The 26,563-nt window shown below is 51.2% G+C and overlaps 1 protein-coding gene across 9 annotated transcripts in view; it reads left to right on the top strand.

Moving 5' to 3' along the window:
- The window catches only part of MCM8 (minichromosome maintenance 8 homologous recombination repair factor), a 112,532-nt gene that overhangs the window by 7,671 nt on the left and 78,298 nt on the right, over window positions 1-26,563 (top strand). For 5 of the 9 annotated variants that reach the window (XR_013620963.1, XM_068132055.2, XM_068132053.2 and 2 more), the window contains one exon: window positions 15,758-15,940. Coding sequence is in view for 8 of the 9 variants with exons in the window: in XM_068132053.2 (XP_067988154.1) it covers window positions 15,758-15,940 (183 nt within the window). In the remaining variant the exon portion in view is untranslated. Of the gene's footprint in view, window positions 1-12,507; window positions 12,714-15,757; window positions 15,941-26,563 lie in introns of all 9 variants that reach the window. The other 4 variants (XM_068132056.2, XM_068132052.2, XM_078766077.1 and 1 more) reach the window with 3 other exon arrangements.

Consider the following 26,563-nt stretch of genomic DNA (forward strand, 5'->3'; position numbering starts at 1 on the left):
GTCAGGAGTACCGCCGATGTCCAGGGTGAAGTGCTTCACCCCGGTCTCCAGCACGCGGAAAGGCCCAACGTACGGGGGCCGCAGTGGTGTCCGGTGGGCATCGTGGCGGACGAAGACGTACTCCGCCGTGCGAAGCTCCGGGGCGACGTGCGTCGGTGGGTGCACGTGGCGTGCCGTTGGCACTGGGGCGAACCTCTGGGCGGTCTCCTGCAGAGCGGAGCGCTGCTGTGCCGCGGACCATGGTGCCGTGGAGTCGGGGAGGAACTCGCCCGGCACCCGCAGCGGTTGCCCGAAGACCAACTCCGCCGCGGATGCGCGCAGGTCATCCTTGGGCGCCGTCCGGAGGCCCAGCAGGACCCAGGGGAGCCTGTCGACCCAGCCGCCGTCACGGAGGGTGGCCCGGAGCGCGGCCTTCAATGAGCGGTGGAATCGCTCGCACAGGCCGTTAGCCTGGGGGTGGTAGGCCGTGGTTCGGTGCAGCCGGACCCCGAGCCCCCGCGCGACCGCCCCCAGAGCTCCGAGGTGAACTGGGGGCCGCGGTCGGATGAGATGTCTGAGGGGGCACCGAACCGGGCGACCCAGGTGGCGATGAACGACTGCGCGACGTCCGCCGCCGTCGTCGACGCCAAGGGCACGGCCTCCGGCCACCGGGTGGTGCGGTCCACCATGGTGAGGACGTGGGTGAAACCCCGCGAGGGGGGCAGAGGTCCCACCAGGTCCACGTGGACGTGGTCAAACCGGCGTTCCGGCACCGTAAACGGGGCCAATGGGGCCTGGGTGTGCCGGTGCACCTTGGCGCGCTGGCACGCGAGGCACGTCCTGGCCCAGCCGCGGACGGCCTTCCGGAGGCCATGCCAGACGAATTTGTCAGCGATCAACCTCTGGGAGGCCCTCGTGCCCAGGTGGGACAGGCCGTGGATGGCGTCAGAAACCTGGCGCTGCCAACCCGCGGGCACGATGGGGCGAGGCCGCCCGAGGGAGACGTCGCACAAGAGGGCCGCGTCCGCGCCGTCGAACGGCACCTCGGTGACGCGGAGGCCCGTGACGGCGGTCCGCAAGGCCTGGACGTCGGGGTCAGCGGCCTGGTCCGCTGCCATCCGGGCATAGTGAATGCCGAGGTGGACTGCGTGGGCGACGGCCCGGGAAAGGCAATCCGCCACTGGGTTGTCCTTCCCTGCGACATGCCGGATGTCCGTCGTGTACTCGGACACGGCCGAGAGGTGACGCTGCTGCCGGGCCGACCACGGCTTGGTGACCCTGCCCATCGCGAAGACCAGCGGCTTGTGGTCGACGAAGGCCTTGAACGCACGGCCCTCGAGCAGATGGCGGAAGTGCCTGACCGCCAAGTGAAGCCCGAGCAACTCGCGGTCGAAGGTACTGTAACGGCGTTCGGGCGGGCGAAGCTGCTGGCTAAAGAACGCCAGCGGTTGCCAAGCTCCACGCTCCCATTGCTCGTGCACTGCGCCCACCGCGTAGTCCGAGGCGTCGGTGTTCAGGGCGATCGGTGCATCGGGTGCCGGGTGCGCGAGCATGGTGGCGTTAGCCAAGGCGAGCTTCACGCCCGTGAACGCCGTGTCCATCTGCTCGGTCCAGGTAACGTCACCTTTGCCCGGCTTACCTCGGAGAGCTTCATGCAGGGGGCGCAGGAGCTGGGCGATACGGGGCAGGAACCGATGGTAAAAGTTCACCATGCCCAGGAACTCCTGCAGCCCCCTGATCGTGCGGGGGCGTGGAAACCCCTTCACCACCTCCACCTTGGCCGGCAGGGGGACGGCTCCGTGCCTGGTGACGCGGTGCCCCAAAAAATCGATTTCGGCGACGCCGAACCGGCACTTTGCGGGGTTCACAATCAGGCCATGCTGGCCCAGGCGTTCGAAGAGCGTGCGGAGGTGGTGTAGGTGCTCTTCCCGGGACGCGCTGGCGACGAGGATATCGTCCAGGTAGACGTATACAAAATCCAAGTCGCGCAGGACGCTGTCCATCAGCCGCTGGAACGCCTGAGCCGCATTCTTCAAACCGAAGGGCATCAGCAGGAATTCGAAGAGTCCGAATGGCGTGATGACCGCCGTCTTCGGGATGTCCTCCAGCCTGACGGGGACCTGATGGTAGCCGCGTATGAGGTCCACCTTCGAGAAGAAGGACATGCCCGCCAAACGGGCGGAAAAGTCCTGAATGTGGGGGACGGGGTAGTGGTCGGGGGTGGTGGCGTCATTGAGACGGCGATAGTCCCCGCACGGTCGCCATCCCCCGCCGGGCTTCGGCACGATGTGCAGCGGCGATGCCCAAGCACTCTCCGAGCGCCGAACGATGCCGAGTCGCTCCAGGGTAGCGAACGCCGCTTTTGCTACCGCTAGCTTCGTCGGCTCGAGGCGGCGTGCCCGGGCGTAGACCGGTGGCCCGACGGTGGGGATGTGATGGGCCACCCCGTGCTTGACGGCCCCCACCGAGAAGGTGGGCCGCGTGAAGGCCGGGAAGCTGGCGAGGAGGCGGGTGAATTCGTCCGCTGCCGGAAGCGTACAGATCAACGCGGCCGGAACTGAACCGTTCAGCAAGCCGCTTGGCAAGCCGCTCGGTGAGCCGCTCAGTGAGCTGCTCGACAAGCTGGGCAGCGCACAAGCGAGCGAGCTGAACGTGTCGGCCTGGACAAGACGTCTGTGCTTTACGTCGACCAGGAGCCCATTTGCGCACAGGAAGTCCGCGCCAAGCAATGCCATGGGCACGTCGGCGGTGACGAACGACCATCGGAAAACCTGCCCTCCGAACCGCAGAGAGCGGCAGCGTTTTCCGTACGTACAGATGGGCGTCCCGTTCGCGGCAAGCAGCGCAGGGCCCCCGCCCGCGGTGTGCTTGTCCGACGTATCGGCAGGAACGACACTCACCTGCGCTCCCGTGTCGCACAGGTAACGGCGCCCGGATAAGGTGTCCGTTATGAACAGTAGGCTGTTCGAACGGCCGGCGCTCATTGCCACTATCGAGCGCCGGCCCGGGCGTTTCCCGACCTGTCGAAGGAGCATGGCGGATGACACTGTCGAGCCTCATGGCCGAACCTGGCGTGGAACTGGCACCAGGTGGTGGAGTTGGAGGAGCGCGGCTGGCTCCGCCAAGCTGGTGGAGCCGGCGGTTTTCCCCGCGGTAGGGTTTTCTCCGTGGTGATGGGCGGGGCGTGGCGGCGGCCACGAGGTGTGCATCGGCATCAGCCTCGGGATCCACGAGGTGTGCAGCAGCATCAGCCTCGAGATCCGCGACGGCCGCACCGACTCTCGCCCGCGTGTCCGAAGCCGCGAAGTACCTGTCTGCCTCGGCGGCCAGTGCTCGGGGTTCCGTTATCACGGTCCAGGCCAACGCGAGGCGTACCTGTGCTGGTAGTTGGCGACGGAAAAGCGCCCGGAATAGAGAACCAGGGGCTTCGTCGCCCAACAGCGACAGCATATGGTCCATTCGGCCCGACGGGCGCGTGTCGCCGAGCTCGGGGAGATCCAGGAGGTGGTCGGCCCGTACGTCCTCCGTGAGATCGGCTACGGCAGATCCAACGTCGAGGTCACCAAATGAAGCGCGGTGCTGCGCACTAAGGCTTACGAAAGGAGCAAGCGGACAACGCGGTTCATACAAAAGAGTCTTTATTCAAAGCACTCAAACTGCAGCACTGAGCTGCTCGGGGCTGCGCGCCCCATGTATATCCTGAGGCCACGCCTCTCTCCCTGGCGTGGCCCACCCCCACTTGGTGTGCGGGGTGATGTCACCACGTCAGTGCTTTCGTGTCCGCCACACGGGCGATGGACGGAGACGGAGACGGGCGATGTTTTTCAGGTGAAAGAAGGCTGTTTTTGTCATCTGTTTAGTGTATTTGTCGAAGGAGAGGGTATATATATATATGAAGTAGCTGTGCTCCAACGCGAGTCGAAAGGATTGACGTGACCAAAGACGGAAATTCGTCCGAGTTGCTTTATTGCACGTATCAAACTCGGGTACTCTGAAAAGCCCGTTTATCGGGCAGCAATATATATACACATATATGCCGGAACGTTTGCCCGGGAAAAGCAAGACCGGGCATGCCCGGGTGTCAAGGGCGAGTCCTGGAAAGGCGAGTCTGGACCTGCCCGGGCATGCTGGACGAGGCCTGGCAAGTCGAGAGCGGGCATGCCCGGGCGTCCTGGACGAGCCCTGGAAAGGCGAGAGCGGGCATGCCTGAGCGTTCTGGGCGAGCCCTGGAAAGGCGAGAGCGGGCATGCCCGGGAAAGACGAGACTGGGCGTGCCCGGGAGGTTCGGGCGAGCCCGGGAACAGCGAGTTCGGGCATGCCCAGGAGAGGCGCGTCTGGGCCCGTCCGGACGAGCCCAGCATGGCGATTGTGCCCTGGCCGCGTCCTGGCAGGTGCAAGGCGATTGTGTACACCCAGCGGTAACCGCTACACATGCCCCTCCAGAATCGACCTGCACCGGCAGGGTCAATTTAAGGGGGGTCCGGATGACCTGGCCGAAGCGACCCCTGGAGGGTCGTGGGGGGGGGGGGTCCGATGTGGTGGTGGGTGGGCGAGCGGGGGGAACTGTGGACGGGGGGCAGCCTCACCACGGAGGAAGGGCCAACCGTGGTGGTCGGTCGACGTCCATGTGCGCCGGTTTGAGGCGGTCCACAGAAATCCGGTCCGACCGGCCGCCGAAGTCGACGACGAAGGACTTGTCGCCCCTTCGCAGGACCCGGAAGGGCCCGTCGTACGGCGGCCGGAGTGGCCCCCGGTGTGCGTCATGACGCACAATGACGTACTCCGCTGTGCGAAGCGCCGGGGGGACGTAGGACTGGGGGCCACCGTGGCGGGACGTAGGCACGGGGGCAAATCGTCGGGCGGCCTCCTGGAGGTCCGAGCGCTGGCGTGCGGCGGACCAGGGACTGGTAGCGTCTGGCACGAACTCGCCCGGGACGCGGAGCGGCTGGCCGTAGATGAGCTCGGCGGCGGACGCCCGGAGGTCCTCCTTTGGGGGCCGTGCGGAGGCCCAAAAGGACCCACAGCAGACGGTCGGCCCAACCGTCGTCCTGAAGGCCGGCCATGAGTGCGGCCTTCATGGAGCGGTGAAACCGCTCGCACAACCCGTTGGCTTGGGGGTGGTAGGCCGTGGTGCGGTGCAGAGTGACTCCCAACGAACGGGCGACCGCGCCCCAAAGTTCGGACGTGAACTGTGAGCCGCGATCGGACGAGATGTCCGCCGGTGCGCCGAAGCGCATGACCCAGGTGGCGATGAACGCCTGTGCCATGTCCGCGGTGGTGGTGGAGCTGAGGGGCACGGCCTCCGGCCACCTGGTGGTCCTGTCCACCATGGTCAGCAGGTGGGTGAACCCCCGCGATGGGGGCAGGGGACCCACCAGGTCCACGTGGACGTGGTCGAAACGCCGTTCAGGCATGGCGAAAGGTGCCAGCGGGGCCTGGGTGTGGCGGTGGACCTTGGCCCGCTGGCAGGCCGTGCAGGCGTTGGCCCAGTCGCGGACGTTCCGTCGAAGGCTGTGCCAGACGAAACGCGCCGACACCAGCTTCTGAGAAGCTTTCCGGCCCGGGTGAGAAAGGCCGTAGATGGAGGTGAAGATGCGGCGCTGCCAGGTAACAGGCACGATGGGGCGAGGCTGGCCCTGGGAGATGTCGCAGAGCAGGACAGTGTCCGCGAAGGGGATGTCGGCCAGGCGGAGGCCCGTGTCCGCCACCCGGAGGGCCTGCACCGAGGTGTCGGTGGTCTGGTCGGCCGCCATGAGCGCGAAGTCCACGCCGAGGTGGACCGCGTTCGCGCTGGCCGGAGAAAGACAGTTGTCTTTGCCGGCGACATGCCGGATGTCCGTTGTGAATTCCGACACGGCGGAGAGGTGGCGCTGCTGGCGGCCGACCACGGCTCCGTGACTTTGGCCATTGCGTAGACCAATGGCTTGTGGTCGACGAAAGCCGTGAACCGGCGGCCCTCCAGGAGGTGTCGGAAATGGCGAACGGCCAGGAATAGACCGAGGAGCTCGCGGTCGAACGTGCTGTATTTCAACTCGTTCGGCCGGAGCTGCCGGCTGAAAAAAGCGAGTGGCTGCCAAACCCAGTCCACCCATTGTTCATGGACGGCGCCCACCGCGTAGTTGGAGGCGTCCGTAGTGAGGGCGATGGGCGCGTTGAGCACCGGGTGAGCCAGCAGCGTTGTGCCGGCGAGGGCCCCCTTTGCGCTCGCGAATGCCACGTCCATGGCCGCGGACTAAACGATGTCATGCTTGGCCGGCTTGCCCCGGAGGGCCTCGTAAAGGGGCCGCATGAGCTGAGCAGCACGGGGCACGAATCGGTGATAAAAAATCACCATGCGAGAAACTCTTGTAGGGCCTTGACGGAGCGGGGACGCGGGTACGTGGTGATGGCCTTGACCTTGGTCGGCAGCGGCACGGCCCCGGTCTTGGTGATGCGGTGGCCCAAAAAGTCAACGGTCGTCGTGCCGAAGTGGCATTTGGCCAGGTTGACAATTAAGCCGTGCTCGCTGAGGCGACTGAACAGTGTTCGGAGGTGGAGGAGATGCTCGGCGCGGGACGTGCTGGCGACGAGGATGTCGTCCAGATAGACGAAAATAAATGGCAGGTCGCGCAGCACGCCGTCCATCAAGCGTTGGAACGCCTGGGCCGCGTTCTTGAGGCCAAACGGCATTCTCAAAAATTCGAACAGGCCGAACGGCGTGATGATGGCCGTCTTCGGGACGTCAGCCGCCCGTACAGGTACCTGGTGGTATCCCCGTATCAGGTCAATTTTTGAAAATATGACACGTCCCGCCAGACGGGCGGAAAAGTCCTGGATGTGCGGGATCGGGTACCTGTCGGGGGTGGTAGCGTCGTTGAGGCGGCGGTAATCGCCACACGGGCGCCATCCGCCCCCCGGCTTTGGCACGATGTGCAGTGGTGAGGCCCACGCACTATCGGAGCGCCGCACGACGCCGAGGCGCTCCAACGCGTCGAACTCGGCCTTTGCCACGGCGAGCTTGGCCGGGTCGAGGCGGCGGGCCCTGGCGTAGACCGGCGGGCCCGTAGTGGGTATGTGGTGCTCGATCCCATGTCGCACTGCGACGGCCGAAAACGTCGGCCGCGTGAGGGCCGGAAATTCCGCGAGCAGGCGAGCGAACTCGTTCGCCGTCGGGAGGGCGCATGCCAGTTCGGTCGGCGCGTAGCTGCTCATCGTACACGCCAGGGAGCTGAAGGTCTCGGCGTTGACAAGGCGACGTCGTTTGACGTCGACCAGCAGCCCGTGCGCGCAGAGGAAGTCGGCGCCCAGCAAAGCCATGGGGACGCTGGCGGTCACAAAGGTCCACTGAAAGCGCTGGCTGCCGAAGCAGAGGGTGACGTCGCGCAGGCCGAAAGTGCGTATGGCCGAGCCATTAGCAGCGACCAAAGAGAGGCCCAAACGGCGTTCCGCCTGTCCTGCTCGGAGGCGGGTATGACGCTCAGTTGGGCGCCGGTGTCACAAAGGAAACGCCGCCCGGACGCTTTGTCTTTAATAAAAAGCAAGTTGCCCGAGTGGCCGGCGCTCATGGCTGGTAATGAACGCCGGCCCGGCCGTTTCCCGACTTGCCGAAAGTGCACGGGGGTCGGCATGTCCGAGCCTTGTGTCCGAACCTGGCGTGGTAATAACACCACGCCTGGTCAGGTGGAGGCCCCCGGCCGTCGTGTTGGAAGCGGTCGGCGCGGCGTGGCGGCCGCCAGTTGCACCGGCAGTTCGGCCTCCAACCGCGCAGGGGCGCTCAGGCGTCGTGGGTGTCGCCTCGGATGGCGGCGGGCTCCAGGTAGCCGCTCCGATGTGCTGGCCCGCCGAGGAGATCTTGTCGGCTTCCCTGGCGAGGCGCGGGGATCTGTGATCGACGTGCCAGCCAGGGCGAGGCGTACCGGGTGAGGCAGCTGGCGAAGGAACAGCTCGCGGAACAGAAAATCCGGAGAGTGCTCACCGAGCAACGAGAGCATGTAGTCCATGTGCTCGGGATGGGCGCGTGTCGCCGAGCTCGGGCAGGTCGAGCAGGCGCCGTGCTCGTGCCGCCGGTGAGGAGGGCGAAAGCGTCGTGGAGGAGCGTCTTAATCGCGTCATACTTGGTCAGCAGCTGGCGGGCGCTCGAGGAGGCTCAGGCGCGGGCCGCGGTGGCGGAGCCGAGCGCTGCCACGACATGGTGGAAGCGGGTGTCGTCCGCGGTGATGCCTCGCAGGGCGAACTGGGAGTCCGCCTGGGTGAACCAAACAGCGCGTGAGCCTCCCAGAAGGTAGGCAGTTTAAGAGCCACTGCCGTGTCCATGTTCGGGGGTCACCAGTGAAGGAGCTGTGCTCCAACGCGAGTCGAAAGGATTGACGCGACCAAAGACGGAAATTCGTCCGAGTTGCTTTATTGCACGTATCAAACTCGGGTACTCTGAAAAGCCCGTTTATCGGGCAGCAATATATATACACATTTATGCCGGAGCGTTTGCCCGGGAAAAGCGAGACCGGGCATGCCCGGGTGTCAAGGGCGAGTCCTGGAAAGGCGAGTCTGGACCTGCCCGGGCGTGCTACTGCTGGACGAGGCCTGGCAAGTCGAGAGCGGGCATGCCCGGGTGTCCTGGACGAGCCCTGGAAAGGCGAGAGCGGGCATGCCCGGACGCTCTGGGCGAGCCCTGGAAAGGCGAGAGCGGGCATGCCCGGGCGTTCTGGGCGAGCCCTGGAAAGGCGAGAGCGGGCGTGCCCGGGAGGTTCGGGCGAGCCCGGGAACAGCGAGTTCGGGCATGCCCGGGAGAGGCGCGTCTGGGCCCGTCCGGACGAGCCCGGCATGGCGATTGCGCCCTGGCCGCGTCCTGGCAGGTGCAAGGCGATTGTGTACACCCAGCGGTAACCGCTACATATATATATATATATGTATATATATATATATATATATATATATATATATATATATATATATATATATATATATACATATATATATATATAATTATATATATATATATAATTATATATAATTATATATATATATATATATATATATATATATATATATATATATATATATATATATATCTGACGGTTAAAAATCTGACGGTGGAATGTTTCATTGTGATTAAACTTGGGAGCTCAAAGCAGTATGATCCCAAACAAAGAGCAAAACTGGATGGTATTCATAGGATACTTACCCTGCACAGTCAACTTGGTGTGAGCCAACTCTTCTGTTTTTGAACGTTACTTTTTTTTTGATTCAATATGGCTGCCAGACCACGTGAGTGATGACATCATAAATTTATATTCTCTATATAATTGTTGCATAGATCATGCTCAATAAATTTCAAACTGATCAGACGAAGCATTGTCCCTGTCGAATAATGATGTCATTATGGCACCAATGACATCATCGTTAACAACACCTATTCCCCATATGGAGTTATTTACAATGAACCATGTTTCAATTTTTTCCATAGAGCGGTTTTGGAGATAATAGAGGTGCAACGTTTTTCGTTTTTTCCAGGATGGCACCTGTAACCCATGACCTATGATGTCATGATTATCATTAAAATATTCTAAAGGAGGAGGCGCTCCTGTGGTGAAAATTTCGTGTCCAACAGACCAACAGTTGCTGAATATTTTAAAATAATGATCGGATGGATAAGTGTTGTATTTGTCGAATTATGACATCATCATTAACATATCTTATTCCCCATGGGGAGTCGGTGACAATGAGCCAGGTCTCATTTTTTTGTATGGAGTGGTTTGAGAGATATAGAGGTGTGAAATTTTTCCAATATGGCGCCTGTACCACGTGATCTATGACGTCATAATAATCATTAAAATATTCTGCAGGAGGAGGCCCTCCTATGGTGAATATTTCGTGTCAATCGGACCAATAATTGCAGAGAAAAAAAAATCATACTGATCGAATCAAGCGTTGTACTTGTCGAATTATGACATCATAATGAAACTACCAATGAAATCATCATTAACATATCTTATTCCCCCAAGCGGAGTACTTGACAATGAGCCTTTTTTCAGTTTTTTTCCATGGAGCAGTTTCGGAGATATTGAGGTGCAACCTTTTTTCGATTTTTCCAAGATGGCGCCTGTACCAAGTGACCTATGACATCAAAATTATCATTTTAAAAATTCCACAGGAGGAGCCGCTCATATTCTGAAAATTTCGTGCCAATCGGACTAACAGTTGCAGAGGAATTTTTTTTTTCATACTGATCTGATCAAGTGTTGTACTTGTCGAATTATGACGTCATAATTAAGGCACCGATGACATCACCATCAACATATCTTATTCCCCATGGTGAGTACTTGACAATGAGCCATGTTTCCATTTTTCCATTGAGCGGTTTGGGAGATATTTGGGAGATATAGAGTTGGAAAGTTTTTCCAAGGTGGCGCCTGTACCACGTGACCTATGACGTCATAATATTCACTAAAATATTATACAGGAGGAGGCCCTCCTATGGTGAAAATTTCATGTCAATCGGACCAACGGTTGCCGAGAAAATGAATTTTTCAAATGCAGACACGGCACACGTACGTACATACTTTTGCGGTTTTGAGAACCCTCACTTGTGTAAATAAATTCAAAATCATTAAAGGTTAAAGGTAGCACCCCTAGTTAGTCCACAAGCAACACGTAGGCCACCATAGGATTCCAGTTATTTCATTAGTATGTGTTTTAGATAAGGCCGTGTTTCCAATAGTTGAATCTGTGTTGTGTCAATCAAATAAGAAGTAGGCCCCATTCCGTTCAGTTTGCAACCTCCCTCTCCAAGCGACGCCATTACGCGCCCTCCAGTCTGCCCTATGGCTCTCCCAATTTGTTACGCACCTTTGTTAGCAGTGTTCACTGCCTTGAGCTGGAGCTCGTTCAAACGCCGCCATAAGCCACGCGGTGAGGCCCGGAAAAAGGGGGCGGAACGCCAAGAAGAAGGTGTGGCCTCGTCATCCAGCCGTCAAAGGCGGAGCCGGTAGCCCTCACCAGCCAACCAGGGCTGAAGGGACATCGGCGACAGGCATGGTTTTGGGCTCGCGAAGTGATCACTTGGCGAGTTATAAAGGCGAGCGCAAAGCCCTTTCACAGGACTTACACGGAGAAGGATTGGTGCGCATTACAGGACTGCGCGGGGGACTTGCCAGCGAGCACATTTACCAAGAGACTCATGCGCCGGGGGTTTGTTAAAGAGGACGTGTTGGAAGGGTGGCTTGGAGAAGGACTGAGAAGAAGAGGGCGCACTTGTTAAAGAGGACATTGGGGAGAGAGAGGGCGTTTGGCACAAGTGTGCACATATTACATACGCAGGACACCAGCTTCCCCCCGCTATATAATTGTCCGGTCGCGTTCAACTACACGCGGAGCTGCCTGCCGGGTTTCGCCCGCTGGCCAGGAGCCTGGACTGGAGCCGACCGGAGCCTGGACCCCATCGCTGGACCTTCCGCCCTACCATCTACAATCCCCGTGTGAGTGTCTGAGACAGGCCCGTTGTCCTGGGTATTAAGGATAAGACTGCTTTAAGACTGCCCTGTGTGCTGCTTCTTCCTCTTCCTACCTTGTATATTCCTTTCGTTTCCTCTTCTTCTTTCTTTGTACATTGTTAATAAATCAATCTTTGTTCTTCCTATTTTCTGGTTTCCTCTTGTCCGATCGCATTCGTCTTTTCTCTAATTGGGTAAACGTGGCACGATTAGGAACCGCTCAGAATCGGGTTTAGTCACTTTGTTAACGGCTCGGATTGCTATCCGCTCGGCATTTTCCATCATATCCGTGGTTTGAGCGGGAGTTATCTCCTTGCTTTACGGCCGGTGGTAGTACTTCGGTAATTGGACTAAGACTCGACCAATAACCCTACTTACCACCGACCGGAAGGAACGTTATAACTTCTAAGGACTCGGGTCGGCCAGATAAAAAGACAAGGGGATTAACCCCCCCTTGATAAGGGGAGCGCCGACGTCCGAGATCCCTAACAATACGTAACTGAATGCTTAACTCCGCTTTTCGCTTCGCGAGCGCAGGGTAATAACGAAAGAAGATACTGCACTGTGAATAGCTGAACAGTGCACAATCTTCAAGTCTTTCCTCAAAATTAAGTAGCGACTGGATGCTTATAAGCTTTGCCCCCTGGACCTCGCTGGGGGCCTCGGCGGCTCCAAGATCCCGGCCTTTGGGAAATGCGTCTCACGACCGACTGTAATCGCAGGTTGAGAGGTCTGCTCGTGTGATAGTGATAGTGGACGCTTGTCAATGATGGGATGGGAGACGTCAGGGTTTAAAGCCGTGAAGGCTACAAAATTGCCAAACTGCTAATATGCTCAGCAGATAATGCATGTGCTAACCTGAATAACAAGATTAGTACAGTACCTGTTTTGTCACCTTTCATAATTATTTTTACATTCGGTGTCATCGCGGTGGCCTTGCTGGTGGTGTAGCACTTGGTTTTTCATGGTCTAAGCTCAATGGCTTTCACTCGGATACATTTTTGTTTTGTGAGATTTTAAATTAATATCTGAAAATAGGCAAATGCGATTCTTTGCGCAGAGTGGCTGCTAAACGTTACCGAATGGGATTGATTGAAGTGCAAGGAGTCAACCAATGGGAGAAGTCGTTACTGCAATGGCGCGAACAGCAAGACTCCAAGACTCCAATGTTTAGGTTAGGTGGTCTCGGTCAAACGTAGAAATGGTTGACATTTGAAAACGTGCCATACTTGTGGTTTAATCGTGAGAGAAATAAAACATTCATTGGTAAGTCAAAAAACTCGTCATTAATAATACATTAATAGCATTGTGATCAAATAATATGTCAACCTGTGTTTTCCTAACGATTTGTATTCTGCTCTGGTCTGGATACACGAATTTCTGAAATTGATAGTTATTATTCGTTATCGATGTTAATTTATTGCTTTATATCAGCAAAGCGTTGACAATAATTGCATGGAACGGTCTTTCTGCAAAGGTAATGGCAGCAGAAGGAGGAAATCGGTTAAAACTGTAATGAGATGGTTACGCGATAGTGTAGAGTGGGACGGGGATATCCGTAGAACGGGTAGGTACTGGTAGTTGAGGTACTGGTAGTTGAGGTACTGGTAGTTGAGGTACTGGTAGGTGATTGTGGCGTTGATGCAGCACATGATGCATGATGATGGTGTGACTGACTGACTGACTGACTTAATTGTTGATGCAGCACATGCATGATAATGGTGTGAATGACTGAATTGTTGTGTTGATGCAGCACATGCATGATGATGGTGTGACTGACTGACTGAATAATAATTGTTGTGTTGATGCAGCACATGATGCATGATGATAGTGTGATTGACTGACTGACTGAAGTATGGTGTCGATGCAGCACATGATGCATGATGATGGTGTAACTGAATGACTGACTGACTGCATTTTGGTGTTGATGCAGCACATGCATGATGATAGTGTGACTGACTAACTGACTGGCTGAAGTATGGTGTCGATGCAGCACATGATGCATGATGATGGTGTGACTGACTGACTGACTGACTGCATTTTGGTGTTGATGCAGCACATGCATGATGATGGTGTGACTGACTGACTAACTGAATTGTGGTGTTGATGCAGGACATGATGCATGATGATGGTGTGACTGACTAACTGACTGAATTATTGTGTTGATGCAGCACATGCATGATGATGGTGTGACTGACTAGCTGACTGAATTGTGGTGTTGATGCAGCACATGCATGATGATGGTGTGACTGACTGACTAACTGAATTGTGGTGTTGATGCAGGACATGATGCATGATGATGGTGTGACTGACTGACTGACTGAATTGTGGTGCTGATGCAGCACATGCATGATGATTGTGTGACTGACTAACAAACTTAATTGTGGTGTTGATGCAGCACATGCATGATGATGGTGTGACTGACTAACTGTCTGAATTATGGTGTTGTTGCAGCACATGATGCATGATGATAGTGTGACTGACTAACTGAATTGTGGTGTTGATGCAGCACATGCATTATGATGGTGTGACTGACTGACTAACTGACTGAATTGTGGTGTTGATGCAGCACATGCATTATGATGGTGTGACTGACTGACTAACTGACTGAATTGTGGTGTTGATGCAGCACATGCATGATGATGGTGTGACTGACAGACTGACTGAATTGTGGTGTTGATGCAGCACATGCATGATGATGGTGTGACTGATTGACTAACTGACTGAATTGTGGTGTTGATGCAGCACATGCATTATGATGGTGTGACTGACTGACTAACTGACTGAATTGTGGTGTTGATGCAGCACATGCATGATGATGGTGCAACTGACTGACTGAATTGTGGTGTTGATGCAGCACATGCATGATGATGGTGCAACTGACTGACTGAATTGTGGTGTTGGTGCAGCACATGCATTATGATGGTGTGACTGACTGACTAACTGACTGAATTGTGGTGTTGATGCAGCACATGCATGATGATGGTGTGACTGACTGACTAACTGAATTGTGGCGTTGATGCAGCACATGCATGATGATGGTGTGACTGACAGACTGACTGAATTGTGGTGTTAATGCAGCATATGCATGATGATGGTGCAACTGACTGACTGAATTGTGGTGTTGATGCAGCACATGCATGATGATAGTGTGACTGATTGACTGGCTAACTTAATTGTGGTGTTAATGCAGCACATGCATGATGATGGTGTGACTGACTGGCTGACTGAATTGTGGTGTTGATGCAGGACATGATGCATGATGATAGTGTGACTGACTGACTGAATTGTGGTGTTGATGCAGGACATGATGCATGATGATAGTGTGACTGACTGACTGAATTGTGGTGTTGATGCAGCACATGCATGATGATGATGTGACTGACTGACTGAATCCTGGTGTTGATGCAGCACATGCATGATGATAGTGTGACTGATTGACTGGCTAACTTAATTGTGGTGTTGATGCAGCACATGCATGATGATGGTGTGACTGATTGACTGACTTTGTTGTGGTGTTGATGCAGCACATGCATGATGATAGTGTGACTGACTGACTGACTAAATTGTGGTGTTGATGCAGCACAGGCATTGTAATGGTGTGATTGATTTACTGATTCAATTGTGGTGTTGACGCAGCACATGCATGATGATGGGCAGGATTTTCCAGGGAATCATAAAGATCATTGATGAAGATGAGGAGAAAGAGTGGGTCCAAGACACTGCCATGGGGCACTGCAGCTTTGACAGGAATAGGAGAGATGAGCGGACCATTGATATGTATCCAGGTGTTTAACAAGGAGCTGATACTCCAAGTCCCCACTTTATGGGTGGTATGAGGAATAGATCTGTGTAATATGAAAGCTAAATCGTGAATGTATTTTGAAATATCCTGTACACAAGCCAAATTACCAAGATGGTTGCCAAGACAACATAATTCAGACAATCACAGCTGTGATCTAATCAGGTTGAGATAATGTCATGAGGAATAGATATCTGCAATGTGAAAGCTAAATGCTCAATGGTTTTTGAAATATTGCATATGCAAAACTACATGGACAGATGATCGGTCAGTTGGAAGCCGGACAGAGCTCATGTGAATGTCCTCCGTCTCCGACCTAGTCGGAGTGGCAGGGGACAAAAGGGTGGTTTATTGGGGGTGATGGACAATATGGTTGAGAATGAATGCAGGTGACTTGTGCAATATCGGATATGTGCACATTGATGCTGCAAAAAAGATTGTCATTAAGAACCTTGTATTGAGGAAATGGGTAAATCAGTGAAGTAATAAAATGCCGTGTTGTCGTCAGACAGTGCCATGGAGGTTGCTGGTTTTGGAAGCTGTCCAAGGCGTGGTGTTCGATCGTATTGGGGTCGTGGACGATCTGGACCGGGGACTAGAGCTGGAGGCTCAGGTAGAGGATGGCGTGGAGGTTGGAGGGGACAAGCCGGCAGATCTGGCGGCGGTTATGGAATGTTTGACTCAGCTGGAGGTCAGACATCCATGTTCTTCTGTATATTGTGGAGTTGTTTTTCATTTTGTATCCGATACGTGACTTTCAAAATGACGCACGAATGCTAAATGAGGCCTTTTGTGAATGCGCTGTGAGTGTTTATACTGATTCGGTTCTGCTTTCTGGGCACTTTTAACCTGCCGTTGCAAGTGTGAAATTTGTGATTCAATTGGTCTTTTAAATCCTCTTTATTTATTTATTTTTTTGCATTGTTTCCACTCCTCTTATTCCAGAACACAAATCTATCTCCTCCATTCCAGTTATTGTTACCTCTGATCCCTCACCTCAATCCATTCCCTTCCTCCCTCAAAGACTTAAACAAAATATCTCTCCTTCATTCTAATAAAACAGGAACCTCCAATTTCATTGATCAGCTACACATATTCCTATCCCTTCTTCACAATATCCCCAAACAGAATAAAATGTTTCTCTTCCTTGAAACCTCTTCACAACATAAAAAATTCTACTTCAAAAGTGTAACTTAAAATGCCTGACCCTGCTTATTACTCCATCAGGAACAACCCATTAATTGTTCTTCTTTATCAAAATATCTTCCTTTTCTCTTTGACAAGGATTATTCCCCAAAACTTCCTCACTCCTAAGCATTCAATTCATCCAGCCTCCTCTTTCATTCACAGCCAAATGTTCCTCCATTCCTTCAACCAAAAGCATTCTCACCACCACCCCACCCAGGAATCTGTTGCAGGTTATTCAGTCTGGGAATCCTGAGGTGTCAATTTTGCAAAGGCTGTGTGCACACGCCAAAATTCTCCCCTTCGCGTCCATTCATGGTGTCAAATCCATCCATGTCAGTATCATTCCTCCCATCTGCTCCCTCCTCCTCCTCAACTCTTGTTTTTAAATACAAGGTCTAGGCTCATGGAAGAGCCCCAAAGTGTAAATCTTGCAGCAATCGGCGACGTTGGTTCATGGTACGGCAAGTATAAATGAACTTTATTTTGGATATAAAATAAAATGAAAATCTAACACAAGGACTGTGATGCCAGGATGTTTAAAATTATGCAATTTAAACTCAACGTCTGTTGAAGTAAGATAATACAGAATACTGTATCTTCCTTCAAGCTTAAACTCTGGGCAGTTAAAATGGCAACTAAGGACTGTAATGTAATGCTATGTTCCTGGTCCATGTTCTATGTTCCTGGTCACCACGCAATGCAATGACCCACGAAATAAACAACCAAGTAGCCGCATGGTTTCCAGGTGAAGAGTGGCTTTGTTTGAGTGCTGAAAATGTTGTTGCCCAGTCGTGTCGTGTTGTTGCCCAGTTATGTTTTTGCCCAGTCGTTTAAATGTTGCCCAGTCGAGTACCTCATTTCCCTCGATGTTTTAGGCCTACCTCCTCACATGCTCATTATGTTGTTGCGTAATGTGGTGCCAAATGATGGTCTTTGTAATGGCACCCGACTTTTGGTTGAACAAGTAATCCATGGCTGCCTACTGCAAGCAACAATTGTAGGCACAAACTAGAACGGAACTTGGTAGAGGGCATACTTCCAGCAGGCTGAACAGTTTATGCTTTGTATCTCACTGATAGGCCTGCATCTGCATCTGTACCTTAACCAAAATCGAATAGACCGTGGGGTTGTTAGGGTTTATTTTTTATTTAATAACATTCCAATTCATTTTTTAATAAGAGCTTTGATAACTAGTTTGATAATTTATTTCAGTTCATGAAGAATTAAACAAGACAAAGTCTAACAGTGACGTAGCCGTGCTTGTTTGATACTTTAGTTGACGAGGATAGTATGACCTGGGTGGAGATAGCAGTGAGCAAATAGTGTAAGTATTAAATTATTTTGTAGCACTCCAAGTCTCTAAGCTGTCTGTCACCATGGCCAATTCTATTTTTACATATAGCCTACGTTTGTTGTAATGTATATATTGGTGAACTAAGTATTTTACTCCAGTTAAAGTTTTTTTTAGTCCATTCAAAAAAATTTTTTAAAGCAACTTATTTTAAAACAACTTTTAGTCCATTTTCACTCTCGATCTGCTCCTGAGTTTATATGATCTCACTATAAACAACATTGTGGGTTTGCCGGCCTGCAGCATGTGCAGTTCCTCCCCTTATGTGGAATTCACTCTGGTTGGCAAAGATGCGCAGATCAAGTGGGTCTCCTACTCTACTCGCTGCAACGTAAAGCTGTCCATGTTTAAAAACACATGACCGCTTTGATGACATGTTTGGCCTGTGCGGCAAATAAATTAAAATGTCGGTCGGTGCAGTCAGCCGTTGTACGTCATCGTACGGCATAATGACATAGACGTAATGACGTAGCGTGACGGACGGACACAAAACTGCCGCTACTTTAATATATAGAAGATGATGTATTTTAACCTCCTGTAACTTTGCAGTCACTACAAAGGGATTAATGTTACGATTAGATTTACTATAATATTAACGTTACTTTATCATTATTATGAAAATGATATTACTAAAAAAACCGAGGCGAATTCCTTACTTCGGCCCTTATTAGTACCGTACACCGCTTATCGTTGATTCATGAACCATACACCGCTTAAATCCATTAACTTTGCATTTACGACACTGGGATTAATAAAGTGTTATGGTCATATTTACTATATTATTATTATTATTATTATTATTATTATTATTACTATTATTATTATTATTATTGTTATTATTATTGTTATTACGAAAACGATACTACTGTATTAAGAAACCTGGACTTGATATGTCCGGAGCGGCATGAAGGCGAGGCATGAAAGCAAAAAGCCTAAGGCCTATATGTTTCATGTTGTTGGAAGAGCCATAACGTCTATCTATGGTTTTGATATTTTATGGTCATTTTAACAATCGGTTTGTTTGTGTTTCACACTTAATGAAAAACGTAAAGGTAGAACATGGCGATTCATGACAATACTACTGTGTTCAAAAAGTATCCGACCTTTATTTTTCGTGCGTAAAAAAAATGAAGCTAGGGAGGCGTTGATTGGTGCACGTATGTAGGCGATCCTAATGCACACGCGTGAATTTTTTCCCACCTGCAGAAGCTGTCATTCGACGGCAGACCGCCGATGAGCGAGGACATGTAAGTGAGCGCCGTCGGATTTTCGTTTTTGACAAAATGACGGAAAAACTTGAACAACGCTACTGCATCAAATTTTGTGTAAAGCTTGGCGATTCCCAAGTGGAAACGATCCGCAAGATTCAACACCGTTCATTCCATTATGAAGGAGGATTTGGGCTTCAGGAGAATCTCAGCGAAGTTCGTACCAAAGCTGCTAACGATTGAGCTGAAGCAACTCCGTTTGGAGATCGCACAGGACATGCTGGAGACTGTGAACAGCGATCCCAGCTTCCTCAACACAGTGATCACTGGCGATGAGTCCTGGGTTTATGGGTACGACCCAGAAATAGTGGGGGGGGCAATGTTTTCCCGTTGAATTCAAATGTTAATTTGTGGACACTGGTTGGGTTGTCTTTAGGGATGATAGAAGTTGTAGAAAAAATATGTCTCCATTTTTTTCAAGTTCTTTATAGCGGCCATTTTGGATTATCAAAATGGCGTTTGTTGAAAACCGAAATTGTCATTAGCTTGGCTTCTAAATGACCTAGAGTGTTAATTTTGGTGTCCAAATGTACATATTTGCGGATACTTAATCCAATAAACACACATTTATACACCTACATATGATCAAAAGGGTTCTTATGGCAGCCATCTTGGATTTTCACGCACTTATGCCAACACATATATATATTTTTTTCCATCATTTTCACTTCTAAATCACATAAAGGCTGGACTTTAGTGTTCAAATGTACACTTATAATGTCTTTGTGCAATATTTTTAGTTGGCAGTGTTCATTGTTACATTGAAGGATCTCCATCCTCCTCATCATCAGTGTTATCGATTCCCATGGGGCGCTCCTGACCCGTGTTACCACACACCTCTTCATCTGCCCCACACATACACATCTCAGAACAGTTGAGATGCTGAGACCTGCATGAGCAGTGAGACATGCATTGGGTCTTCTTGCAGTTACATTTGATTAGATGTGTGATGGCAGCTGGGGCTGGAGGGTCCTTGGTTGTGATGGGCACCAGCTGATCTCCTTCTGCTCTCCATCCATGTTCTGTTGGTTGTGGAAGCTGGGGGTCCGGTACATCAGCCTGATGCCACACCATGGCCTGGAAATGTGCACGAGCAATGGCTTCATGTAAAGCTCCCCGTGTTGGTGGCAGCTTCTGTGCCTCTAGCTGTTTCTTGGTAAACAGTCTCCACCTCAGCTTGCCCACATCCACAACTGTAGTACGAGGCTCATACAGCTGGCATACAAATGCCTCAATGTCACTTTCTGTGTCAGCTCTCAGCTCCTCAGAGGCCCCAAGGTCATGAAACGCAGATACCACCTCAACAGAGCACCTATTGAGGGCTTGCCAACATGTGAGCTTTCCCTTGCCGGCAAACCGACCAGTCTGGTCTGCTCCCGTGAATGCATGGAATCCTGGTAGGGCTGCAGCCTTCCTGACACCAAGTTCATGTACTATTGGTTCCAGTGAGATTTGCCTCTTCTTGTTCCCCACACCCGTGATGAAGTATGTGTCTTTGCATAGTTCATGGTACCGGTGGAGTGCTAGGATGAATACATCAGTATCAGGTGACTGAATGTACAGCTGTGTTGCACCTCTTCGGACGGCATCTAGACTGTGAAGAAAGATCCTCGTATCAGCCTCCTCCTGGGAGCTACGGAGATGCTGTACATCCATGCAGTTGGAGAAGACATCCTGCCTTGAAGTGACGATGAAGACCTTGGTAGTCCCCTCAAAGTGACACAGAGCTTTCTTTGCCAGATAGACAGTTAGCTCATCTTTGGTGTTGGTGTGCGACAGGAACTGTTTTGCTGTCAGTTTCCCAATCGGGGTGCTGTCTTGAACGTGGTAAGCAGTGGGCGGCTTGCCACCTTGGCACCTCTCCCGTGTGGCCTCTTTCAGTGAATTTGGCAGATCATATCGGTCAAACACGAGGTGGACTTCATCATACCCGTTGGTCTTGCAGTCCAGTGTTGCATTGAAATGGCCAGCCCACTGGGCACATGTTTTGACCCATTGTGGCTTACCCATTGCTTGCACTAATGCCATGCCGTCTATGACAGTCACCTTCTTGGGAGGGGGTGGAGTATGTTCAGGATTGTCGTCGTCTGGCTGCTGACCAGTGCCAGTTGACTTCTTGGGTAGATCTTCTAGGATGCCCATGAGCTTGCTTTTGTCTGTGCATGGTAGTAGTGTCCCAGCCATTGCAAAGAGGGTTCGTGGAAGCGCGGTGAATTCATATTGACCTATGGCATCCTTCAAGTTGATCTCTGGTCGTGAGCGGGCCACGATCAGCATGCGCGCAAACAGTGACCTGTCGTCTTTCAGCTCTACAACCTTGTCTGCCAGTTTGTGCTTCACAGCTTTCCTGGCACTCTTCCACATCTTCAGTTTGACCTTTCCCATTCTGGCCCAAAGGTTGATTTCATTTGTGTTGATGCGCTCTGCAACAAACGTGTTATACGCTTTCTGACCAATCTCATCTTGGTTGCAGACATCCTTCTGTACTTCAGCTGGCATCACCACCTTGGTGATGATAGTCGTCAGGTCTTCACCCTCATGCGTCATGGGATTCATGGACTCTCTGATCACATTCTTCAGTCGACGAATGTTGTCTTCCTGCCGAGCCCAGACTGTGGTTGATAGGTCGTGGTGCTCCTTGCGTGTAGCTGATTGTGAGCCAGCCATCTGACGGGCTTCTTCAGCAAGCCTACTCAGCTCTGGTGCTGTCAGAAAGAACCTTTCGTGGGCACTGGCATTCTGGGTAATGCCCACAATACCCCCTGTCACCTTCATGATCCTGTTGATGTGCTCCAGTGCATGGTCCACACCTACAGCACAGAAGGGGATTTCATTCTTATGGACACTGAAGTTCCCATCCATGAACTCTTGGTAGATCCCTGGATCTGTCATCTTCAGGGCCTTCATCTCTGCAAGGTACCGGGGAGTCAGCCTGGCATATTTCTGTTTGTCATGTGCAAAGAAGTATATGCACATCTCATCCAGTGAAGACAGGTGAAGCTCAAATTGTCCATCACGGGTGGCACGGATGAATGTGTATATCAGCATTATCATCTGCATGTAGCGTCGCACAAACTTGAACAGTGGACTCTTGGCTTCTTTCCTCTCATCAAACTTTGCCATGGCCTCCAGGACTTCGTTTGACTCGAGGACAGCTAGCATGTTGTTCTGCGCGCTTGTCATCTCCTCTCGGTTGTGTAGATGACAGCTCTGGGCAACCTGTTGTGCTGACTGGGTACATGGGCCCCTCAGATGGGGATGCTCTTGGAAGAATTCGTCCACATAGAGGTCGAAGAGGGCTTGGACAGTGGTGATGTGGGCCTCCAAAGCCCTCTTCATGTGCTTGGCTTCCAGTATTTGTCTGGTCGTTGTTGGGCCATAGATATCAGCCTCAGACCAAGCCTCGTCAAGACCACTGTCCTCTATGGCATTCCCAGCAGCCCTCAGTGCAGCCATCACAGTGTGCATCTCCCCTAGTCGCAGTACCCACTTGCCTTTGCAGTCATCTCTGGTCATCTCCAGCTGTTTGGCTCGCTCATACAGGGCCATGTCTAAGGTGATCACTGTCTTCCTATCGGGACCCATGACCATGCAGTTGATTTGCTGTGTCTGTTTCAAGACTGTTATCAGTGTTTGCCATTCATGGGCTGGTGCTGCTACCAATGGCAGGGCGTTGACCTCTGTCAGAGGCTTCGAAGAGGAGAGCAGTGAGTTGTAGGCTGTCCAAGTTGGGATATCGTGATGCTTGATCCTACTGCCAGGTGGTTGTTTTGGATCGTGGACGAGTGACCCAACAGGGTCAGCATGCTGGGGTTCTGCAGCTTGCAGCTGGTCATCTGGTGGGATGATGTCGTCTTGTACGTCCTCAGCTTCAGCTGTTCGCATGATTGTGCGTGAAAGTAGCCACACTGTGTCCGTCGCAGAGTACGGCTTGGTGACATCTGGGTTTGACCGTGTCTTGAAGCTATACGTGGTACCTGTGGCAGATTGTTTGTTTGGTGCTTGGCAAGGAACAAAGTCTGGAGCAGTCAGAACCTTGAGTGAGCGGTGTCTGGCCTTTCGGTCATGTAGTGTCAGTGTTCTATGTTCATCTGTGGAGGGTGCATGTTCCCGTCGTTGGTAGAGTGCCCAGGCTGTAGCATGGAGTGTCCGCTTCCCATCAGGTGTGTCTTCATTGAAGTCACTGTTGTCCACTGCAAAGAAGACAAACGTCCCTATGCGCATGGTTCTTGGAAAGTATACACCCTGTTCTGTCGTAGACTCTATGACTGAGTTGGCCAGCTGTGTCTCCAACCGCAAGATCCGACTATAATCAACAGACAGACCGAACCCATGCAGGAAATCCAGAAGCTTCTTGTTTCTGGTGGACTGATGGACTACAATGGCAACGGCAAGCTGCTGTGGCCATTCTAAGCGATGGCGGAATGGTGCATCTGGCTCTTTGGGCTTGTACGTGACTTGGCGTTTTGACTTGTAGCCGTACATGATGTTCTGACTGATGGTTATAACATCTCGATGAATAGTGGCTGAGCGCATAGTCTCTGGCTCAATGCTCGTGGCTGGTCCTTCCAGTAGCCAGCGGAGGAAAGCATAGAGTACTTTGGGTACATGCTTTTCAGCATCATCAGTGTTCATTTCTCCTTCAAATTGCCATGGGTGCTTGTTCTGACAAGCAATGGCACTGCGGAGAACAGAGGCACTCTCAAACAGTTGTTCGATGTTTTTTTCATTTGTCTTCGTCATTGCATCTTCGACAGCTGCATCACGCACGGCAGTGGAGAATACACAGTCTGACTCGTTTCGACGTTTTGGTTTCATGAAGTGAACGTCATCAATGTGAGAGTTGATTTTCTCCTTCATGCCTTGGGTAGTAGGTGATGGGACATTGTGCACACCATTATTGTCAAGAATCCTGGAGTAAACCGACTTCAGGTCAGACATGTTGAGAATTTCACCAGCTTGGAGTAGAGAGCGAACAAGGCTGACAAACTCAATGTCTGCGGCTATTTTGATAACATTAGTTTCTTGCAGTATGTGTTCTTTGTCATCACTTGATGTCCCACTCTTGGGAGCACGTTGGACATTCTGCACCCAGCATGGGAGATGATACTTGACGTCGATCGCATGAGCATCATGTGCACTGATGGCAGCACTCAGCTGAACTTTCCACTTGTGGTTGCTGCCTTCTTCAACAGCTTTCTTCAGCTGTTTACCTGCGTTGAACGTGCATACAACATGTACACTTTCCTTAGTGACCTCTTGACAGAAGAAACAAAGGTCTCTGTTGAATGGAGTTGATGATGAACGTGTGAAGCGAAGAGTCTCGTCTTGCGTAGAACCTGAGGTACTTGCAGCGGCAGGTGCAGAAGAAGGACGTCCACACCTCTTATGAAGATGCTGGGTGTCGCCATGTTCGCAGGCTTTCTGGTGGCGAACTCTAGCACGCTCCAGGTGAGCAGTGTTGCATGTAGATCCATAACATGCCCGGTGCCACTTTGCTTTATTGTTCCTCAAGTCAGTGGCAGTGAAACAGCTTAATCGTTCGCTGATCTGTTTGAAGTGGGCATCACCATATCGTGCCCTCTCCTGGATGAACTGGAGAAACTTTGCATATGAGCCCAGTGCTGGCTCAGTCACTAGTGCACCTTGGGGATCCTGGCACTGAATGCAAAGTGTGAAATCAGTTTCTTTCTTGGTTTTCTTGCTTTTTGGCTCCATCATAGCTCAGGGTCACGAATCTCGAACATACAAATAACAAATAACAATTAAGATAGATGTGCATTAAGTTAGATTTTGGACACTGGTTCGGCTGTGCCATAAAAACCTATTTTTATCCCTTGTAGGTTATTAAAGAAGGTTTCATTCAATTCTCTATCCCCAAAAATGTACAACTGGACACCAGAATCGAAACTCTAGGTCATTTAGAAGCCAAGATAATGGAATTTTACGTTTTCGACATCCGCCATTTTGAAAATCCAAAATGGCCGCCATAAAGAACTTGAAACAATTGGAGACATATTTTTTCTAGAACTTATATCATCCCTAAAGACAGCCCAACCAGTGTCCAAAAATTAACAAGCAATTTCACCGGGCATTTCAATCTGCTACATTGGCCCCCCCACTAAAACGAAGTTGCAGTTTTGATGCAAGTTTGATGAAACACAAAATTTGATGCAGTAGCGTTGTTCAAGTTTTTCCGTCATTTTGTCAAAAACGAAAATCCGACGGCACTCACTTACATGTCCTCACTCATCGGCGGTCTGCCGTCGAATGACAGCTTCTGCAGGTGTGAAAAAATTCACGCGTGTGCATTAGGATCGCCTACATACGTGCACCAATCAACACCTCCCTAGCTTCTTTTTTTTTACGCACGAAAAATAAAGGTCGGATACTTTTTGAACACACTACGTATGTTCGGCCTGAACGGCATAGGAATCAAAATGGCGGATTGTGGAGTCAGCCGTTATATGCCTTAATGACGTCAGACGTAATCACATCACCCTGTCATGTGACCAGATCCTCAGCTCTGATTGGTATACGTTTGAGCAGCATATGGACAGACAAACACTGTTCTAGACGGCTTTGCCCTATGGGCTATGCCGTAAAATAAAATATCACTCGGTTTGATATTAAAATTAGAATGGCCATCTTGTCGTTAAAAAAAGAATTGTATAATTTCCTTACTTCATACGACTGTGTGTGTGAGGGTGTGTAAGACCTCGACCACCCACACTCCTGGACAGTTTCTCCATCTCTACTTGGACTGCATACTTTATATTTAGAATTTCCATTCAGTTATACACAGCAATTCAGTTATTCAGTCCCTGGTGTTGGGCTAGCGGCTAGGGTGCCGGCTTAGGATCCTAGGATCCTGGGTTCGAATCCCGGTCAATTGCTGAATTAACGCCAGGGGGGTTGACTCAGCCTGTCATCCTTCCGAGGTCGGCAAATTGAGTACCAGTTCACTGGTAATTCCCTGCTTGTCGTTAAAGGCGGCAAAAAGGGTTGGCGTCAGGAAGGGCATCCGGCCGTAAAACATTGCTTCAAAAAGGGGACCGAAAAACAACAACAACCACAGTTCCCGAAAAAGGCCAACAAAAATGGCCTCTAAAGGTGGTTTTTTTTTTTTTTTTTTTTTTTTTTTTGTTATACACAGCGAAATAATTAATAGCTATAATATAATAATGGACACAAAGTGGCACTATAGTTTTTGCTAATGATCATAACTAATTAATGTGCAACTTTTTGCACTGTCGAGCTATGAATTCATTACAAGTGATTTTTAAACAAAATACATGCAAAATTTCAGCGAGATATCAGAGGTGGGTCACGTAAGTACAAAAAACTAGACACATTTTGCTTGTTAATTTTTTTGCTTGTACACATTTTGCTAGACATATTGCCAACGGTCGATAATTAATCGGCTTTTTATTGTCGCCTACCCAACTCAACCACTAAGTTTTGTCATAATCTGTCCACAACCTTTTGAAATATCATGCTGTATATT

Source organism: Myxine glutinosa, chromosome 12 (assembly GCF_964187855.1).
Source record: "Myxine glutinosa chromosome 12, kmMyxGlut1.1, whole genome shotgun sequence".
NCBI classification, from domain to species: Eukaryota; Metazoa; Chordata; class Myxini; order Myxiniformes; family Myxinidae; genus Myxine; species Myxine glutinosa.